At 35.7% G+C, this 20,212-nt stretch overlaps 1 protein-coding gene across 1 annotated transcript; it reads right to left on the bottom strand.

Moving 5' to 3' along the window:
* Positions 1-226: 226 nt before the first annotated feature.
* On the bottom strand, positions 227-19,622 carry dleu7 (deleted in lymphocytic leukemia 7). Its single transcript, XM_051925762.1, has 2 exons — positions 19,107-19,622; positions 227-967 (listed from the first exon to the last, which is right to left on the bottom strand). The coding sequence occupies exons 1-2, from the start codon at positions 19,392-19,394 to the stop codon at positions 761-763; spliced, it is 495 nt and encodes a 164-aa protein (XP_051781722.1). The 5' UTR covers positions 19,395-19,622; the 3' UTR covers positions 227-760.
* Positions 19,623-20,212: the final 590 nt, after the last annotated feature.

Consider the following 20,212-nt stretch of genomic DNA (forward strand, 5'->3'; position numbering starts at 1 on the left):
GCAAAACATTTCATAACAAAACTTTCCTTTCAACTGAAAAATGGTGAGAATTAGCATCTTAGATACTAACCAAAATATATCCAATAAGCCAAAATTTGGCTCAGTTTCATAACATTTGAAAGATGTAATATGCACTTACCAAATATTCAAAAATAATAAATCTTAAGAAAATTACAACTGTTTAAAAGTGAATAAATGACAATAGTTTTTTGGTATTCACCTCTGCAATATATATTTCCTGTTAAATAAGAAATTTTAGAACTTGTGACAATTTGATGATTAAGATGCAATTTTCATTAACTGCAGTCTCACTTCAATTAAAATCATGTCAAAGCTTCATTATACTGGCATCTGGTTATAATGAGCAAAGACAAGTGTGTTCTAATACATTTTTCCCCAGTCACATTTATGAGCTTACACGCAAAACAGAAGCACATGGTGTTCTTTCATAAAACAATCCATCTGATATAAATAAACACTTAGAATCTAGTTCAAAAAGAACAAGAGAGAATTATTCAAATAGGATTCCAAAATCACCATGACCAATTTCTCACACAGCTGGATCCTTAAAAGTAAAATAACTTTTTTTGGCTTCTTCCTCCAGCCGCCCCCAAAAAATTGGCAATGATCTACATAACAGTGTCATCAACATCAAATGCATCTATTCATTTTAAAAGCAGAGTTCATAAAACGTATCATAAAAGAACAAGAAATAAAAACTACCACAGCAACTCATTTGTCAAATTGTGCTATCAAACTTTTAGAGTTCTGGAAAACTACTTAGCATCTTCCCAAGATTCCTAGCAGCCAATTTTTGCTGTTCAGTGCTGGAGTTGGATAATGATGACAGGAGAGTTTCAGCAATAGATTTCAAACAGTCTCGGAGGTCCTTCAGATTTCTGTCTGTGTGACTCGTCTTCACCTGCAATGCCATTCTGCTGCAGATATTTTTCAGCTCAATGCTTTGCTAGATTTAAGAGAAAACAAGAAGTTAGCACCATTTGTTGTTGTTTATTTTCAAACAGATTTAAAATGTCTTCATGGCATCACATCCCCAATCCCCTGCCCAGTGTGGAGTTTATAAGTTTCTGTCATATTCTTTGGAGGTTTTTCTGCCAGATGTTTGGTTTTCAGACACCTCCTAAAGACATGCATATAAAAGATTAAATTGTGTGTATATACTGTATATCTTGTAATGTGCTGGCATAACACTCCACAAAATAAATATGGCCTGGGAAATCAAACAACAAAAACAACTTCAGTGTTCAATAGACAGATAAAAATATGGTATCAACACAAAGTAAATAAGGGTGAAAATGGAGGAGATAGTGCCATGTTGGCATATCTAGTGTTTTGTGATTTGGTTATTTCTTCAACTGCCTATAAAAAATGGCAATGGAGGAAAAAAACGAAGCTTCAATCACATAATGTGGCAATTATTATTGCTAAACACTTAATTTTAAGTATTCTTGAAAACAAAAACTGAAAGAACAAAACCCATCTTTATGGTAGATGTAAATGATGGCAAACTGGAAATGGGTGAATTCATTAAAGGCTTTGATTGAAATTTGTAGAATTTCCATACATTTTCCAAAAGGGAAGACTGTGGTTACATCTGGTAAAAATAACAAAACATGAATTTAGTAAAATGAAAATTGCAATGGACAAATTGTTTCAGGCTTGTAATACAAGTGCCATGTTCTATCATGACCAGTTGATCCACAGACACACTTTATATTTACATCTTAGATAAAATTAATGCACAAATATGTTGAAAATAACATTCTGAAACCTTCTTATTGCAATTCAGGGACTTGGGGGATTGGAGCCTATTCTATTAGCCTTGGCTACAAAACAGAAAATAGCTTAGACAGGACACCAATCCACCACAGTGGCCATTCACACACCCACCCACACAGGAACGATTTGGAATCTTCAAATAACCCAAACTTCACATTCCCAAAGATGCAGAGTGGACAATGTACAACTGGTGCCAGATTCAAACTCATGGTTCAAGTTAGAATTTCTACTAAATAACAATTATCTCTCCTATATATATGTATGGAGAAAGGCTTCAGAATTTGGATTTTTTTTTTTTTTTTTTTTTTTACTGTGGAAAGCCCATTAGCTCAAAACCATGCAAACTTAACCACAAATTCTGTTTTCCAGTCCTCATTTGATTTCTAATTTTTTTTTTTACTGGAAATACAGTACCTTGCATTTCAAATATTTAAACATTAAAGTGAAACAAATAGGACTACTGACTGTATTTGACTCATTTTGAAAAGATTAGGCTTATAAGTTCAAAATTACTTTCTTCTACAATATATTGTATAAAGCAGCAGGAAACGTGTGTGAAGAAGAGTCAACCAGGATTTCAAAGCGGTTTATAGAAAAGGCTAGAAGCAAATACTGAAACCAGTGTTTACGGTGAAGAGAACAAGATTTAAAAAATGTCATCAGAAGCAATACTGTTTTACAGAAGGCCAGTGATCTATTTTAAAATCTCTTCTGAACTTCAAACTCAAATCTTATTGGAGCTGGCCTTACTGGTCACTGAGTAATGTACAAGCAGGAGAGTCGGTCATGTAATGCTACTTATGATTACCATAGATATGATATTAGGATTGAGAATCAGTTGATCTGGTTAAAGATTATAGGAGATAAAAAGGTCAAGAATAGAATATGAAGAAACCATGTATTGCAAGAAACAGGATATTGGGAGTTTCTTTGGCTTCAAAGAAAACATCCAGACAGAATAGCAGTTTAGGCAAAAACACAAACAGAAAGCAGTAATAATAAATAATTCTTTGCATTTATATAGTGCTTTTCTCACTACTCAAAGCGCTCAGCAATTGCAGGTTAAGGGCCTTGCTCAAGGGCCCAACAGAGCAGAGTCCCTATTGGCATTTACGGGATTCAAACCGGCAACCTTCCAATTGCCAGTGCAGATCCCTAGCCTCAGAGCCACCAGTCCGCCCTAGCAGATTCAGCCAGTTCAGAAGAGATGGAGATGACCACTGTCCTATTGTCCTTCTAGAACAACAATATTGAAAAAAGAAGCGAGAGAGAGCGACAGGAAGGTGATTTCAGGGTAAGTTGCAATGACATTCAGCAGCCACTTCAGACCTCAATTGCTATAAATATACACATTCTAAAGTGCAACCAAATATTTGCTGACTCTGCATTTCTGGAGTGACATAAAAATGTTGAAAAGTGAAAGATTACCATTTGTTCTTTGGAAGCGATCACGGTCTGCTGGGCCAAAGGTTTTTTTTTCTACTTGTCCTGTAATTTTGTAAAAATATTTTTTCTAAGGACAATTGTGTAACATATTAAAACAACTGTTTCCAATAAAGTTTTGTATCCAGTTACAGATTCATGCCATCAACTAATACATTTGTTTCAGTTGATTAAAAAATAAAAGCGTTTTTAAAAATGCAAAACATCCTTTCTTAAATGAATGTCAGCTTTTCGTAAGCTTAGTCAAGTTGTTTGAATAAAAAGAAAATGTAAAAACTTATTAAAACATTAATCACTGTTTCATATAATAAAAATACAAAAATACATTTTCTTTCAATGAATAATTTGAAAAAATTGGGTCCAAAACCTTTAATCAGTTTAACAAATACCCTGTTTCACTATTTTGCTTTGCCTGAATTAAAATCTGTCATCTTCAGTGCAATTTTTCATAAACCTCCATTTATCATTACTCCCACCAAATAATGTGAGGCTTAAGCATATAAGAAACATATTTCACAAAACTTGCTTAAAATTAAAACAAGCAATGTGCTTTGCTAGGGCTCAAATTTTCTCATACAGTTCCTTCCCATTTATTTTTCTTTTTTTATACTTGCTCATTCTGGTTCAATTAAAATTGTCCTATCTAGTATCTGTGACAATACAACAAACACATGTGGATAAGAACATGCAAACTGCACACAGAAAACTTTCCATCTGGGAATTGAACTACTGTTCGGATGACAGTGCTACACACTATACAATAGGAGTAACCTTTCATTTTTACTAAAAAAACATTTTGAACTTTGTTAGCGTCATTTTCAGTGCTGTAAGATATATACTAAAGTCATCTGATATAAACAAATGTGAAAATGAATATAATGATAACTTGAAACACACCCATTGTAATTTACAACTTGGCTTTTAACAATACTAGTTAACGTTTTTTAATCTATTTATTCCTCATTTTCTAGTCACAGTCAATTCCAGCAAAAGTGTCCGGGAGCTTAATCCAAATAAATGATACAAGGCGTGTGAAACTTCAAAGTGTGCAATACTATAAACCCACACACACACACAGCAAGATAACTGATAGACTCCATCTGTAATAGCATATTGTTCTTTGACAGCTAGAAGAAGCCAATAGAATGGGATTCCACTATGGAATCAAACCTAAGCCCTTAAGTGCTCTGACGTGGTAATGCTTCCTAACACTTGTACCATCCTAGTCTTTGAGCACTGCAGGGGTGGTCTTGAGCTGTCCCCAAACACAAGAAAAACCCATCCAGGCCTAAATCCAAAAATAAGAGTTTTTATTGAAAAAGAGTTGAATAGACAAGAAAGCATATATCAAGAAAAGGTAACAACAACCTACTGTATATCCCTTTAGGGTCGACCTAAAAAATGTAAATGACCTAATTACCTCATGGAGTTAATGTTTGTTTTACCCAGCCTAACAAAAAGTACTCCTTTCTCATGTTCCACAACTCTCCCTCCTCCTCCACCCTCTGTCTTCTTTTTCCCCAAAAGTTGAGCCTTCATTCAACATTCCTCCTAATTCAAAGCTTTCAGAGACACTGGCTGTATGGGGCTTTTATTGCCAGGTAAGTTTCTGGGAAAAAATAAAAAACCCTGGGACTGTGGGTGGGGAGCTTTTTGTTGTGGCCCCAGATGCCTCTGCACTTGTAGGTTATGAGCACCATATAAATACGATGGTAAACTGAAAACAAGAGCCCATGAATTGTGTGGTAGGACTCAACACTGTCCTTTAGGAATTTGTTGGGACTCCTGGTATTTTTACAGGAGTTAATTAGATAGATAGATAGATAGATAGATAGATAGATAGATAGATAGAGATAGATAGATAGATAGATAGATAGATAGATAGATAGATAGATAGATAGATAGATAGATAGATAGATAGATAGATAGATAGATAGATAGATAGATAGATAGATAGATAGATACTTTATTAATCCCGATGGGAAATTACAGCATTTAATATAGTGCTTTATATAGCCCAAATTTTTAAAAGTCAGTGTGCTCACCATAAACACATTTGCTATCTGATCTCTGTCCATTTCTTATAAATGAAAATTCTACCTGTATACATTATGTGGAAATTACAGAAAAGTTTGTTTTAATCAATTAAAATTAACTGAACAAAAGCAAACTTTTAACTAGCAATATGTAATTGAAGGATTGGGCATTAGAACTATGCATTTTATTCACAACAAGGAATTATAGTCAGTATAATAAAATAGGCAGAAAAAGAGAAAACATTATACTTTGAGGCCCAAGTGTAAATGGAGTATTGGCTATGCAGGAAGGTCAATAAATAAAAATCTAAACAAAAATCAAAGATAATTAAGGAAGGACTCAAACAGATGGATTATAGAATTCAAGACAGCATGTTAAAATGTGCAAATAACTTGCCTTAAAATTACCTGAGACTGCAAAGTAATTGGCATTGTCATACAAACGTAACCACATATCATGGCTGAGTGCTGGACACAAAATGATTAATTTGCATTGTATTTATATTCAAGGATTCTTATAGATGCATTTGGCATTTTGGACATCCATATAATAAATTGTATTTTTCAAGTGTTTTCCTAGTTTTTAATATTCATGTTATTTGCAATTTACATTATAAATTTACAAAATATTAAACTTTTTTCATCCTACAACAATATTCTCCCAAAACAAAATAAAAAAGTACAAAGTAAATTCCATCAGCTATACAAACCAGCAAACGTTGTTTTATCTTATTGATTTCATTTGACAAAAACAACATTCCATACACTGAAGTTAAACTGAACATACCAGAATTCCACTCCCGCCTGAGAGAAAGAGAGGAGAGCCAATAGCATGAGCAAAACTTTAAAAACAACAATGAAGGGAAAATGTCCTTTTCCATAACATAAATGCTTATTCTAATGTTAGATTAATTAGATCTTGGTATATTTTAAAAAAAGATCTGAACAGGTCCTCTAAGTGAGAATTAATTTTTTTCCAATTTCAAATTGTATAGGACATCAGCTACCCACTGACTTATAAAATGTGGGCTGGGATTCTGCCATTTGTACAAGGCAAATCTACATGCTAGTAGTGAAGTAAAGGCAATTACAGTTTGTTTGTCTTTCTTCACTTTAAGCCCATCTGAGAGAACACCAAACAAAGTTGTTAATGGGTTAGGACTGATTGTGACACCAAGGCTGTGACAGGCATTCAAAAATTTTTTATTCAGAATGATGTTAAACCAGCAATCATTTTAAATACTTTTTCTTTCTTCTGTGATGTGCAATTTATTTTTCTGTAAATCATGAAAAGACTACCAGAACTTGCTGCTGAAAACCATTAACATAATGCTACCACCAAAATTCTTTCTGGTATGGATTGTGTGACCTGGCAAGTGAGGTTTTTGTTTTTTAGCCTGTACTTCTTTGACACGCCCCCATGAAAGTCTCTTTCGTGGAATACCTTAGACATTGTCAAACCATTAACCTAATTTTAATTGCAGCCACAGGATTCCACACCTCATTCACAGTTAAAGATGGTCTTGCAGTGACTTCAGTAAAATAATTGAGTTTGTTACCTGGCAACTACAGTATGTGTAAAGAGATTGCCATGTCTAGTTAGAGTAAATCTTCTGTATTTCCCCCTTCAGCACACTGCACTGACCTTCTAGAGATATTCAGTTATTTTATGATTTTGTAGCCTTTCACAAACTTGTGCTTGTCAGTAATCAGATAATTATAACAAGCTAGACAACATTCGAGCAAGACTAGCTTCACAGAGAGATCTGAGGAAACAATGTTTTTTTTTTTTGTTTTTTTTTCAGAAAATTGGGTAACTGCTGAGAGAAAACACATTGCAATACAATGACATGTATGCGGACTACACCAACTTGTCTCATAGGAACAGAAGATGGGTTGGCATGTATTTTATGGATGCACGGATATAAAAATCATTATAAAATAAAAAAAAACCCAGTCTGGAGTATTTAAGAGTCAAGTGCCATCCATTTTATCTTTCAAAAGAGTTCTCCAACGTTTCTCAGGTTGCTGTCTACATCATGTCGCAAGACAACACTACTGAAAAATCTATACAATATCATTACAGAATATGCACATGTACAGTAGTGACCAAAAGTTTTGGCAGCAACACAAATGTATTTTGCAAACTTTACATCTATCTATGGTATACTGCAGAATAATTATAAACACTTGAGAAGTTTCAAAGGTTTTTATTGGTAAATACATCAAATTTTTGCAAAGAGTCAAAATTTACAGTGTTGACCCTTCTTCATAACTGCTGCAGTTCCTTTTGCATGATGAATATCAGCTTCTGGGCCAAATCCTGACTGATGGTGATCCATTCTTACCTTTTTAGTGCTTGGAGTTGATCAAAATTTGTGGGATTCTGCTTGTCCACCTGCTTTTTGAGAATTTATCACAGGTCCTTAATGGGATTAAGATCAGAGAAGTTGCTCTTGAAGAATGTTTTGGTACCATTCTTTATGGCAGTGTTCTTGATCAGAAAAGCTAGTGGGCCCACTCCCTTGGATGAGAAGCAACCCCACACATGGATTGTCTCAAGCTGCTTATCTTGGAAAGAAGTGGCTTCTTTACCGCCCTTCTTGACCAAAGAATTGTCCAAAAGTCTTTGCCTCACTGTGTGTGCAGATGTACTCACACCCATCTGCTGCCAATATTGAGCAAACACTGCACTGGTGGCAACACAATTGTATCTGTAGCAGACTCCTCGGATGGAGATGGTCCTGGTGCTTGCTGGACACTGTTAGCTGAACATTTTGTCCCGGGGCCAAAATAAGTGAAAAAAGGTTTTTGTGATAAAGTTAACTTTTTATGCTAATAAAGCTATATGCAATAAATTAACATCCGATCACTCTGCACAATAATATAAAAAACGTGATCTGCCAACACAAAAACTGAAGCTGCAAATTTTGCAAAACAACGTTTGTTTCAATGCCAAAACTTTTGCCCACTACTGTACATCATGAGGGGAATTTTTTGTTCCTGTCAAATTGTTTAATGCAAAGTTCAGAAATATTTATCTTAAATATCATCTGTATTATCATTACTCCATTTTCTAATCACTTTATTTTTAAAAATGGCATATGGAACAATCAATGCAAACTTAAATTCAACACTGTCAATTTTTAGTTCTCATTTCTGTGTAGTACTCTCTCAGTGTTAACTTGAGATTTGATTAGATTACATCTTGCTTGAAGAAGGGGCCTGAGTTGCCTCGAAAGCTTGCATATTGTAATCTTTTTAGTTAGCCAATAAAAGGTGTCATTTTGCTTGGCTTTTCTCTACATTCATAATGGCTAACACGGTACAACACCCTAGTACTACAGTGTTAACTGATACAATCATTCTTTGGTCAAACCGTTAACCTGATAAGTGATGCTGTATGCAAAGTCAGCTTTCAAATAACTAGCAGTTCTGAGAGAGCCTGGTTCAAACTGTTATATATTCAAAGCAAGTTAAAATGTATCTAAAGAGCAAAAAATATCTGCTGAGCCATCATTTGTGTTAATTTATCAGAAACTGAAAATTGTAACATAAAAACACATTTGTTTGCTCCACCTCATTCTTAGCTGTGCTACTGCCTTTATGAACTGTATGGAATCAGAAAAATAGACCTTTTACATTTATATTTATTTGCTTGGCTGATGCTTTTATCCAAAGTACCTTACAAAAGAGGTAAACATAATCGAGTAACATTAGGTTAGGGCCTGTCTGTTCAGCAAATGTAGTAGGGTAGGTAACAAAAGTTGATTGTCACAATTGAAAAGATGTAATAACTAATAAATTTACAATCATAGGTTACAATCAATAAACATTAGCCAACAACAAATTCATCAACAATATAAAATATCAAAGTTCCCACCCCCCCCAGTCAATTAGACAGATATTCACAGAACACATGGGTTTTCAATTGCTTCTTATATACAATGAGGGAGTCAGTAGCATGGATGGAGGGGAGTAGGTCATTCCACCAGAGCTACACAGGAAAATAGTCTGGATTGAGACTTGATAATATACAGTGATGACATCATCAGATGCTGTTCATTGGCAGACCCGAGTAGTCAAGGAGTATAGGGTTTCACCAGTGTCTCCATATACTCAGGTGCTGACCCATTGACTATTCTGTAGGCAAGCATCAGGGATTTGAACTTAATGAGTGCTGCTACACAGTGCCAAAGTAATGACCTGAAGAGAGGAGTGACATGTGCCCATCTCGACTGGTTACATACAAGATGGGCCGCTGCATTCTGGAGCATCTGCAGCGACCTGATAGCACATGTGGGTACTCCTGCCAGAAGCAAGTTGCAGTAGTCCAGACATGACAAGACCAAAGCCAGGACCAGAAGTTGTGCTGCATACTCTATCAGGGAACGTCTCATCATGCAGAGGTTGTAAAGCATGAACCTGCTTGAATTTAGAAGAATATGTTATTAAAGTAACAGATTCTAATAAGTTTGTGTCTCCCAAAGACTTACTGTATTTTATCAGACAATATCAATTCATATTTCATCTGCTCTTTGAATCCTTCACCTAACCACCACTCCCCCACTGGAGTCTTTTTCCACATTTGTTACCTGTCATACAGTAGTTAAATGACATTTTGCATTTACTGTGGCTTTACGGTAGACATGGGGGAGTAATCCAAAAAAGGGCTATAGTTGGGGTGTTATTAAAAATGCTATTAAATTTCAGTGAAGCCTCCTTGATCATTTCACATTAACCAAATCAGCCTGCAGATAGATAGATAGATAGATAGATAGATAGATAGATAGATAGATAGATAGATAGATAGATAGATAGATAGATAGATAGATAGATAGATACTTTATTAATCCCAATGGGAAATTCACAATACACAAACACTTACAGTCTTCTCTTTCTCTGTGCCTCACTTACACTTGATAATTACACTGGACCTTAAAACCATGTACCATCTAAAACTTTGCAATGCATTGTATCTGCTTAGAAGATTATGCTGTATGTAACTGACAGCTATTTGTTTGAATCTTTCCAGCCTAGAGATCAGTCTTTATGCTGCATGTACAAGAATGTAGTACTCCTGATGTACAAGCAGATACTTAGTCAACTGAATTTGGTGACAAAGCAAATTTTCTGCAGCCTCTCTTCTATGGTGTTCATCACGTTTTTCTCCTATCTAAATGCTGTTACTGAAATATTTGCTTGCCCAAAATGACTTCACTTATCATTAAATATAGATGGAGTCCTTTGTCTTCAAAGTTAAATCAGTGCATTGTGAGAGGAAGAATGGATTGCTCGATTTTAATCTATTTTTTTGTGATCAATGTTTTAATTAGATTTAAAACAGAAAAACAGGTAATATGAATCAGTCAATTATTGGTTTCATTTGGGCAATGACAACAATTAAAACTACATTATATTTGGTTTTACAACTACCTCTTCTGTACCTACTGTACTGACTAATTCAACTGTGCATTTCATTAATGACTATGATTGATTTATTGTTATGTACATTGTTTATTTTTTGTGAAGGGCTACTTTTACTTCTCTGTACTTTATCACCATTCCATCCAGCCATTTTCAAGTCCACTTAAGCTCAGGGAAAGCTGTTTTTTTCCGGTGATCTAATTTGAAAATAGTTATAAAATAAAGAACAATTTGATAATACAAATCACAAGTCTATAATATCACATTTAAAACAGAGAATTCTGTAATATTAAAGAGGAGACAGAGAGACACTTCAGAAAGACACTTTCACATCCCGTGATATACGCAACACAGTCAAATTACGTCATACTGACATCCATGTTAGACAGATTTGAAGAGAGACATTTGAAGTGAGACACTTTCTCGTTCTGTGACACGAATAAGCGTAGAACAAAAAGCAGCTTAAAAAAATGATAAGTTAAAGATGACACGTCCACGACTAAGCGAAGCAGAAAGAGCAATGCAACGAAAAGAAACACAAAAGCACTGGAGAGATAAAAATGCAAAATCTGAAAAAAAGGAATATAAGCAAAGAATTTTTATATCCCGAAGGATTATCAATAGAACAAATGAGTACCCAGGCAATCCTAGCAGTGAGAAACGAAGTCAAAAGAATTAACTCGAAATAGTCGATCGGTTACACGGTAAATTGGTTAAATGCGTATCAGTAAACTATGCTGAAACACTTGGTGGTGATAGTGCTGAAGATGAAAACATCAATTTACAATATCCCACAGAACATCTACAAACGTTAACAATGCCCGGTCTCCCACCGGCCAAATTACTGTTGAAAGAAAGATGTATCGTGATGAAATTTCATAATTTATGTATGAGTGATGGGCTATGCAATGGGACAAGATTAGTTGCATTGAAAATTGATAGAACAATTCTAATATGTAAAATTTTAACAGGCAACAAGAAAGTTAATGTAGTACATATTCCGTAAATAACAGACACAAAAGGAGATGTTGATATGCCATTCGTATTAAAATGTTTACAGTTTCCTGTGAAAATAGCTTTTGCAATGACAATTAACAAATCCCAAGGACAAACATTTGAAAAAGTTTTATTAATAAGAGATAAATTAACAATATTCACTCACGGTCAGTTATACGTTGCATTATCATGATGTAAGACCAAACAAGAAATCAAAATTCAATGCGATCTTGAAGAAAAGTTAATTCCAAATATTTTTTTTACTGAAGCTTTAAAGTAAAAAAGTGAACATAATGCATATGTAACAATTACAAAGAAAAAAAAGATTTTTTTAAAATTTATTTCGGGTTAACCAAAACCGGGGGATAGCGAGCGAAGTGAGCAGGGGTCAGAGCCCCCTATACAGTATACTGTATATATAAAGTCATTATTCTGGCTGTGCAGCTTTGTTTTTAACTTTTTGTATGATTCCTGCAAATTTGTGGTCATCTTTCCAAGGATTTCATTGTTTTTCATTGCTATTCCAGTTGCTGGGCACGTGACATGGATCAAGATGGTAGCACACAATAACTGGTTGTCCTGGTGTTCAATCTTTCCTAAACAACAACCATTAGATTATAGTATGGGCTAAAAAAAATCATTTTGTATAAGAATTATTAGGTTTACTAGCCATGTGCGCCCAACTACGTTGCGCGTGTTAAAGTTGTCTGTGAAGGGCTCCCGGTTTAAAAGCGGCTGCCAGTCGTGAACTGGGCCCTTCGTCGCACAGCATGATGATTTTTTTTTTATAAGGGAAACAAAATTACAAAACAAAACCCTTGGACATTGATTCAATAGGAACGGCCTACTCGGAATCACTGTCCGAATAGTAATTATGTGGTGGTGTAGGAGCATTTCTGCTTCTCTCACAGACCGTCTCGTTTTCACGACGCTGTCATTTCCTCTCACGATCTCTTCTCAACCTTTCTCCAATCTCGCAGGTTGCTTTGTGGCAATCCAAAGAGTAAGGCAATATACACGGAGCAATGGTTATAAAAGGGGGACACATAGGTATCCAGGCTCTTTAAAGCATAAATAGGGATCACTTCACTGACATGTGAGCAAGCCACAGTACAACTGTGAGATGCGCAGCACTCGCCGGCTACAACGTAACAATAATAATTTCCGGAACGTGCTGTTACGTTGTCATTCATTTTACCCACTGCCTTTCTTTCATTCATATGTTACGTAGGCACGTACCTTTTATCTTCGGCAATCTCATTCTCTAACCAGGCCTCAGGAGCTAACCAGCGTAACACTGTCCACCACCCCTTTCGTTATTCCGGCACATTGTTGACATCCATAAGTAACAACAACGTACTAAACTGGAAGGTGGTTTACGCATGCGTGGAATTCGCAGACAAACAAAGATCAAGATCCAAATGAAGATTATATATAAAGATTAGTTAATTTAAAGCACAACAATTTGTTTAGTTTGAATGTCTGTGTTTTGAGGTGTGACTGGAGTACTACAGTCTTCAGTAGTATAAGCCTGGAGGAGATTCTTAATGCAATGGCTATGTTTTAGCGGTTTCTCTACTGCCATCTAGTGGTTCTTCTTCTAATTCATTCGCGGACAAACAAAGATGAATATCCAAATGAAGATTATATATAGAGATGTTCTGGGTTTGATATTTGGTTTGACAATTATTTGGCTTCAGACTTTGACTAGTGTTTTAGTAGTGTTCTTCCTCCTTGCATTTCCCCCATCTTTCCTTTTTATTATTATTACCTGATTTTATTCAACTTGCCTTCTCTGTATGTCTGGGTCAAATTTTGCAATCAATTTTTTCTCCAACTTTTACTGAAACGATTTCTTTCAAACTTTGCATGCATGCTGATCTCTGGTGATAATGCAATATTTCATCAGTTTTGAATTAGGATCTCTGTGTTAATGACGTCAAATTTAAAATTTCTCATTTCCATATATTATACTTTTAGCAATTGCACATATATATTAGTACTTTTAGTCAACACACATATATATAAAAAACTAGCAGTGTTGGTCAAATGGTTAGCATGTTGGATGTTTAAATAGTCTAAGGTTACAGTTCTGTTCTATTCTGTTGCTAATGTCATTTCTGTCTAATCACCTTCCCACACAAGTCAAGTTTTGTAATGTGCTAAGGACTGTGTGACATTAGGGTGGCTAAAAAAATGTATTAAAAAAAGATTAAGTGACACAATTTTATTCAAAAATGCACAAAAGTTTTTTTGTATTAAGATTGTTAGTCACATTTGACTAAAACTCCTTAAATAATTTAAAAAAAAAAACCCTCTTACAGTCTCAACGTTTCTCCAGTTATAACCATTATCCTACTTAAATCAACTTTTCTATGATGTGTCATTTTCTTTCTGTACTTAAGCTGGTTAGAAATTCACTTTAACGAATCTATGCATTTTAATTGAATTAAATTCTTTTATGGGAGCGCCATAATTTTATTTTTAGTGCATTTTTAGAAAAAAATCATGTCACTTAATTTGAGTGATGAGGAGAGAACAATCTTTAATAACACCTGCCACCTCACAGACGGTCATAACAGCCAGGTAATTCCACTTAGTGCAGCCTTTTAGAACTGCTAAAATGCAAAAGCAGTACCACACATCTTTGTATTCCTGCGGGTTTGTATTTGCTTATGCTGCCTTTCCCTCCCATTTTCAATCAATTGTATTATTTTCTCAAAAATGTGCTTTTTGTGATCCAATTAGATCACAAAAAATAATTGAAAAAAATATGGCAACATAACACCTGATCTTTAGTGATTGCTGATACATTTTCATATTCTGAATAAAATACTCCACCATGTGAAATTAGTGGTCAGGTTTTGTGGACTTCTTTTAAAATTCCAGTCTCCTTGTTTGGCATGAGGGTTCAAGCACGAATGCTAGTGAATGGAATGTTGCCATGTCTTCGTGGTATATGCAAGTCCCAGTAAATTCCTGAAATGTTTAAACCATCAATTTCCTGGGATTACATTTGTGCAGATGCCTAGTACTTGTTCACTCTGGACTAAGCTTAACTCAATTCCAGAGTCACAGTGATCTTTGGAAGCAGTGGGCACGAGGCAAGGTATACCATATATACCCATTTTAACTCGATCAATCAATCAATCAATCAATCGTTTCAATGCCACATATGTGCTGTATTTTCTAAAAATTAAAATTTATGTTAAACATTTTATCCATCCATTGAATGATTCCCACAAAGAGGGTTATAAGAGGTTTCAGTCGCAACGCGTGTCGGATGAGGTAAACATTTGAAATAAAATGTATCCTATTTTTGTATAGTTTTAAATATCAACATATTTTACAATACACACATCCCCTCAATTTACAGGTACGTTGTTTGCACCTTTCTTGCTCTCTCCGGGTTGGAAACACATTACTACCTCAAGTGGAGGAGTTCAAGTATCTCGGGGTCTTGTTCACGAGTGAGGGAAGGAGGGAAGAATGGAGCGGGAGGTTGAGGTGGTTTGAGCATCTGGTTAGGATGCCCCCTGCACGCTTCCCGGGGGGGTTGGTTCCGGGCATGCACCACTGGGAGAAGGCCATGGGGCAGACCCAAAACACGCTGGAGGGATTATATCTCCCAGCTGGCCTTGGAACGCCTCGGGGTCCTCCCAGAGGAGTTGGAGGAGATGGCCGGGGAGAGGGAGGTCTGGACTTCCCTGCTTAGGTTGCTGCCCCCACGACCCGACCTCAGATAAGCGGTGAACAATGGATGGATTATTTGCACCTCTTCAGAGTAAAAGGGTCAAAGCCACAGTACCAGGCATAAATCTCAAGCAGACACCAACCAAACTGTACTCTGCCAACACGATGTTTGAACACAAAAAGCTCAAGCCTCTAGACCAGGGGTTCTCAACATCGGTCCTGGGGGCCCACTGTGGTTTCAGGTTTTTGTTCCGACCAGATTCATAATCAGTGACAACACGGATAACACTGATCTCAATTAATTAGCTGTTTTTTTTTTCTCCTCTTATTCTACATTAAGAAAGCAGCACAGCATGTTTTACATTGATAAGACATTCGGGAATATTTCTGCTTTTGCTATAGATTTAAATGCTTAACGACCTTTTGTTGATTTCATTCTATTTTGCCCTCTGTGCAGTTTGCTCCCTTCATTGTATCTTAATAATGACAACCAGCAGAGCAGAAAGCCAGGCAAACAGAACTGAATCATGAAAGGCTGCAACTACTTCAGCGTTAGACCCACTAATTAGAAAATAATGAATTAATTAAACAATTAGAACACCCGGCAAAAAATGAAAATGAATGAAAATCAAGATGAAAATATTGTTAAAAAGAAAACAAAAGTACGTTTTTCCCCATATAACTGCTTGGTACATTTTTATATATATTATATATATAAAATTTTACCAAACTTAGTTTTCTAAATTCTATATTTGTCCCACAACACAGAATCTGGCAAATAATTCACTTAATGAGCCCAGGAGTCCAATAAAAAACTGAAGCTGGTTGGAACAAAAACCTGCTGCCACAGTGGGCCCCCAGGACTGACGTTGAGAACCCCTGCTCTAGACACTGCGTCTCCGAACCTCCCTGAAGTTAACAGTCATTTACTATCTATACATATTAATAAAAGGCAAAGCCCTCACTGACTCACTGACTCATCACTAATTCTCGAACTTCCCGTGTAGGTGGAAGGCTGAAATTTGGCAGGCTCATTCCTTACAGCTTACTTACAAAAGTTAGGCAGGTTTCATTTCGAAATTCTACGCGTAATGGTCATAACTGGAACATATTTTTTGTCCATATACTGTAATGGAGGAGGCGGAGTCACGTATCGCGTCATCACGCCTCCTACGTAATCACGTGAACTAAAAACAAGGAAGAGATTTACAGCATGAGTCAAACGCGGGAACGAAGGTAAATGACGTTAATTTTTGACTGTCTTTTAATACTGTGTAAGCATACATATTAACACGTGCAATTAAACGTGTGCATTTACGGGGTGATTTCTCAGGCTTAAAAGCTCGCCTTTTATCAAACGCGGGAACAAAGGTAAATCACGTTCTTCACTGTCTTTTAATACTGTGTAACCATACATATTAACACGTGCAATTAAACGTGTGCATTTACGGGGTGATTTCTCAGGCTTAAAAGCTCGCCTTTTACTAAAAAGGTAAATGCAAAACTATTTTCAATCATTCTATGATCTGCTTCTCACAACTGAAGGCACCGTGGCTGATGTTACGTCACTTGCTGTCCAACCATAAGCATTACCTGCTAGGTAACCGGACACTCACTTCACTCCCTTTCGGGAATCGAACCTCTGAGGTTTTCTTTTGTTCTTAATTAAAATTTAAAAGCAATACTTCACCGCTGCTAAGCCCCTCTAGCGCTGACGTCCGAGGTTCGATTACCGTAAGCAAGTGCAGTGAGTGTGTAATTACATTCACGGCATTCGTAGTCTGATTCACAATCTGATTGTATGGGTGGTTAGCTACCAGGTAACGCTTATACTTGGCCACCAAGTCAGGTCGAAGTGATCACTCGAGTAAACGCAGCTTCACAAAAAAACTGATCCTTAACAAACTGTTATTAGTATATTTTCCCTCAATTTAAAAACGTTTTATTTTCTTCTTAATAAAAATTTAAAAGCGGTACTTCGCCGGTGCGAAGCGCGTGGATTTGACCGACTGACACATACAGACATATTCATGAGTGCAGGTACTTCGGAAAGAAAGCACCGTGTAAACCTAAAGTTTAAATTAACTTCATAGACCTACAAAAGGTTGCCATTCATTTGAGGCAAGATTGCTTTTCTTCTGTACAACTATACGTTGCATTCTCAAGAGTGTGCTTGCACGGCTTCAGATATATATATATATATATATATATATATATATATATATATATGTATGTCTATATATAAATATGTAAGCTTATAAGTACTGCCTTACTTCTCTTTAAGAAAGGAAGATGTAATGATACTTGATTTAAACGATTCCATGTCTTCCTGGGTTTGCGTAGCTTATTGTCAATATCTTTACACCTGTTTTTAACACTTATTTACTGAAACGGGCTTTCACGAAAAAAGTTAGGGCTTTGCTACAGGATACACCCTCCACAAGTTAAGCAAGTAAAAATAAAATATATATTTCTGTTTTATTTAAACCTTTTAAGTTCATATGCATAGCCCCATTTGGCTGTTTAATTTTTTTTTTCTTTCTTCAGTAATATTTAATCTCCTTAAAGAAAAAGAACATATCCATTTTACTTTTTTTGTATCTCTTTAGTAATATTTTACTGTAAAAGGATAACCAGTATTTAAACCTTTTATGTTACTTTATACATTTATTTTACACAATGTTGAAAAATTAATAAGAAAGCTACATATTTTGGCAGCTGCTGCTTTCATTTTCAATGAAATGAAAAAAGCTCTCCAAGAGAAAACGTCAATGAAGAAGAAACAGTTTGCACCATCTAAAAATCAGAAACCCTCATTTATAAAAGTTTGCTGCAGATGACTTAACTGAAAATAAATGAATAGTTCCTATGTGTATAATACATATTTATCTATTTTACTTATGCCTTTATTCCACCAACTTACAACATCTGAGGTACAATTTGTTACATTACTTTTGTTTTTTGCAGCACAGGCAGGTGAAGTGACTTCCTCAGGGTCACACAGTGGTGTCAGTACCACGATTTGAACTGACAAGCTCCGGGTTTGCTGAAATATTACTGAACAAAGAAAAAAAACGAAAACGGGCAAATGGGGCTATGCATACAAATGTCCATCCGTCCATTATCCAACCTGCTATATCCTAAATACAGGAGCCAATAAATAGATATGTATATATACAGTATATTTTATATATATATATATATATATATATATATATATATATATATATATATATGTAGATATGTAAATTTGTATATGTATACATATGTTTATGTGGATGTGTATATGTGTATATACGTATGTATATGTAGATATGTGTATATGTAGATATGTATATATATATATATATATATATATATATATATGTTTATGTGTGTGTGTGTTTGTATATTATATATATATATAAAAGACAGCAACACTCATAACAATGACAACACAATTACATTGACAATCATGTTACGTTATTTTTAAAATGTTTCCTTTTTTTTTTCATAACCTCTTTAACACACTACTTCTCCGCTGCGAAGCACGGGTATTTTGCTAGTTTATAATAAAGTGCCCGTTTACAAGCTGACAGTATTGAAAAACTCGATAAAATGTGGAGCACTGAGATCCTGCTAGGATCGTGGCTACGCTAAATTAGTGCACAGAACAACGATTTACTTACTAGACAGGATGATCCGAATTCAGTTTATCCAAAAACTTCTCACCTTTGGGTGAACCAAAATGTTCTGCGTTTGAGGCAGTTCAATCAAGCTCTGTTGCTCACGAATGACTTCCGACGCGACCTCCGCCAGTCGACTTAACAAACCTTCTCGGCCCTTCTGCGCAAGTGTCAAGGTGCGTCTCTGTCCTGGACGCCCAACTGCTTCTGTGTAGACTGTATTACTTGACGACCTATTTGACAAATTTTGGGCATGCCCTTCCTTCGCTTTTCCGATGAGCACCAAAGCTTCAAGCTGGTGTTCGATGGAAGCTGTATTAACAGAACTGAACATTTTGAAAATCTGTGCCAAGTTAGAAGTTACCGCGGGTGGTATCTCCAGCTCAGTGTTTTCTCAACTACAAAGCCAATTGCATTGTTAATGATCAGATGTTAAAGGATGGCTTTCAAATTGGCTTGATCTAGATTTAAAGATACAATTGTTTGATTACTAAATTATCAGCCGTATTTTAACTTTGTTTGATTCCTTATAAACATGAGGGATCATTGCGAAACCTTCGTAAACCCCCAGGTCACAGGACGATCATTTCCCAATCTGTTTAATTTGGTTCACACTTCACACTGCTTTTTTTCCCAGAGAAACTGCAGACCTGCCCACGTGCTCCGGGCGCAACTGACTAAAAACCGCTGTAAGAACATATTCGGCGGTGGATTTCCAGATACTATGCAGACTGTGACATCCACACAATGTTTTCCTTATAAGAACGTCTTCCAATTTTGTACACTTTGATCGTATTTATGGTGAATATATTACCTTTTGGATTCAAAATATTTTAATTTACTGGTCATCTGTATATAACCGGTTTATCCCAGTCAAGTTACGTTTGTTGTCATGGACATAATGAAAATTCTACTGTCATGTCTCCTCAGAGCTGCTGATAAAAATGTCATAAGAAAAAAGCGTCAAAAAGCCAGAAACAGACTTCAACCATCTCATTAAATAATTTGTTTATTGCAGTTGTCTTTTCCGTTGGACAGACTTAGAACGCGGTACACTTCAATATATTGACGTCAGTTAAACGCTCAAAACACCATGCATTTAACCATACAAAACGCATATTTTATACACTCTGTTAACCGGTTTCAGGGTTC

Source organism: Erpetoichthys calabaricus, chromosome 4 (genome assembly GCF_900747795.2).
Source record: "Erpetoichthys calabaricus chromosome 4, fErpCal1.3, whole genome shotgun sequence".
NCBI classification, from domain to species: Eukaryota; Metazoa; Chordata; class Cladistia; order Polypteriformes; family Polypteridae; genus Erpetoichthys; species Erpetoichthys calabaricus.

What these genes read in the sequence shown, in the direction of transcription:
- dleu7 (XM_051925762.1), bottom strand. Translation starts at nt 19,394, where the DNA reads ATGTTCAGTTCTGTTAATACAGCTTCCATCGAACACCAGCTTGAAGCT. An exon ending in ACATTTTGGTTCACCCAAAG is followed by an intron (nt 968 to 19,106) that starts GTGAGAAGTTTT and finishes TCTTAAATCTAG; the next exon opens with CAAAGCATTGAGCTGAAAAA.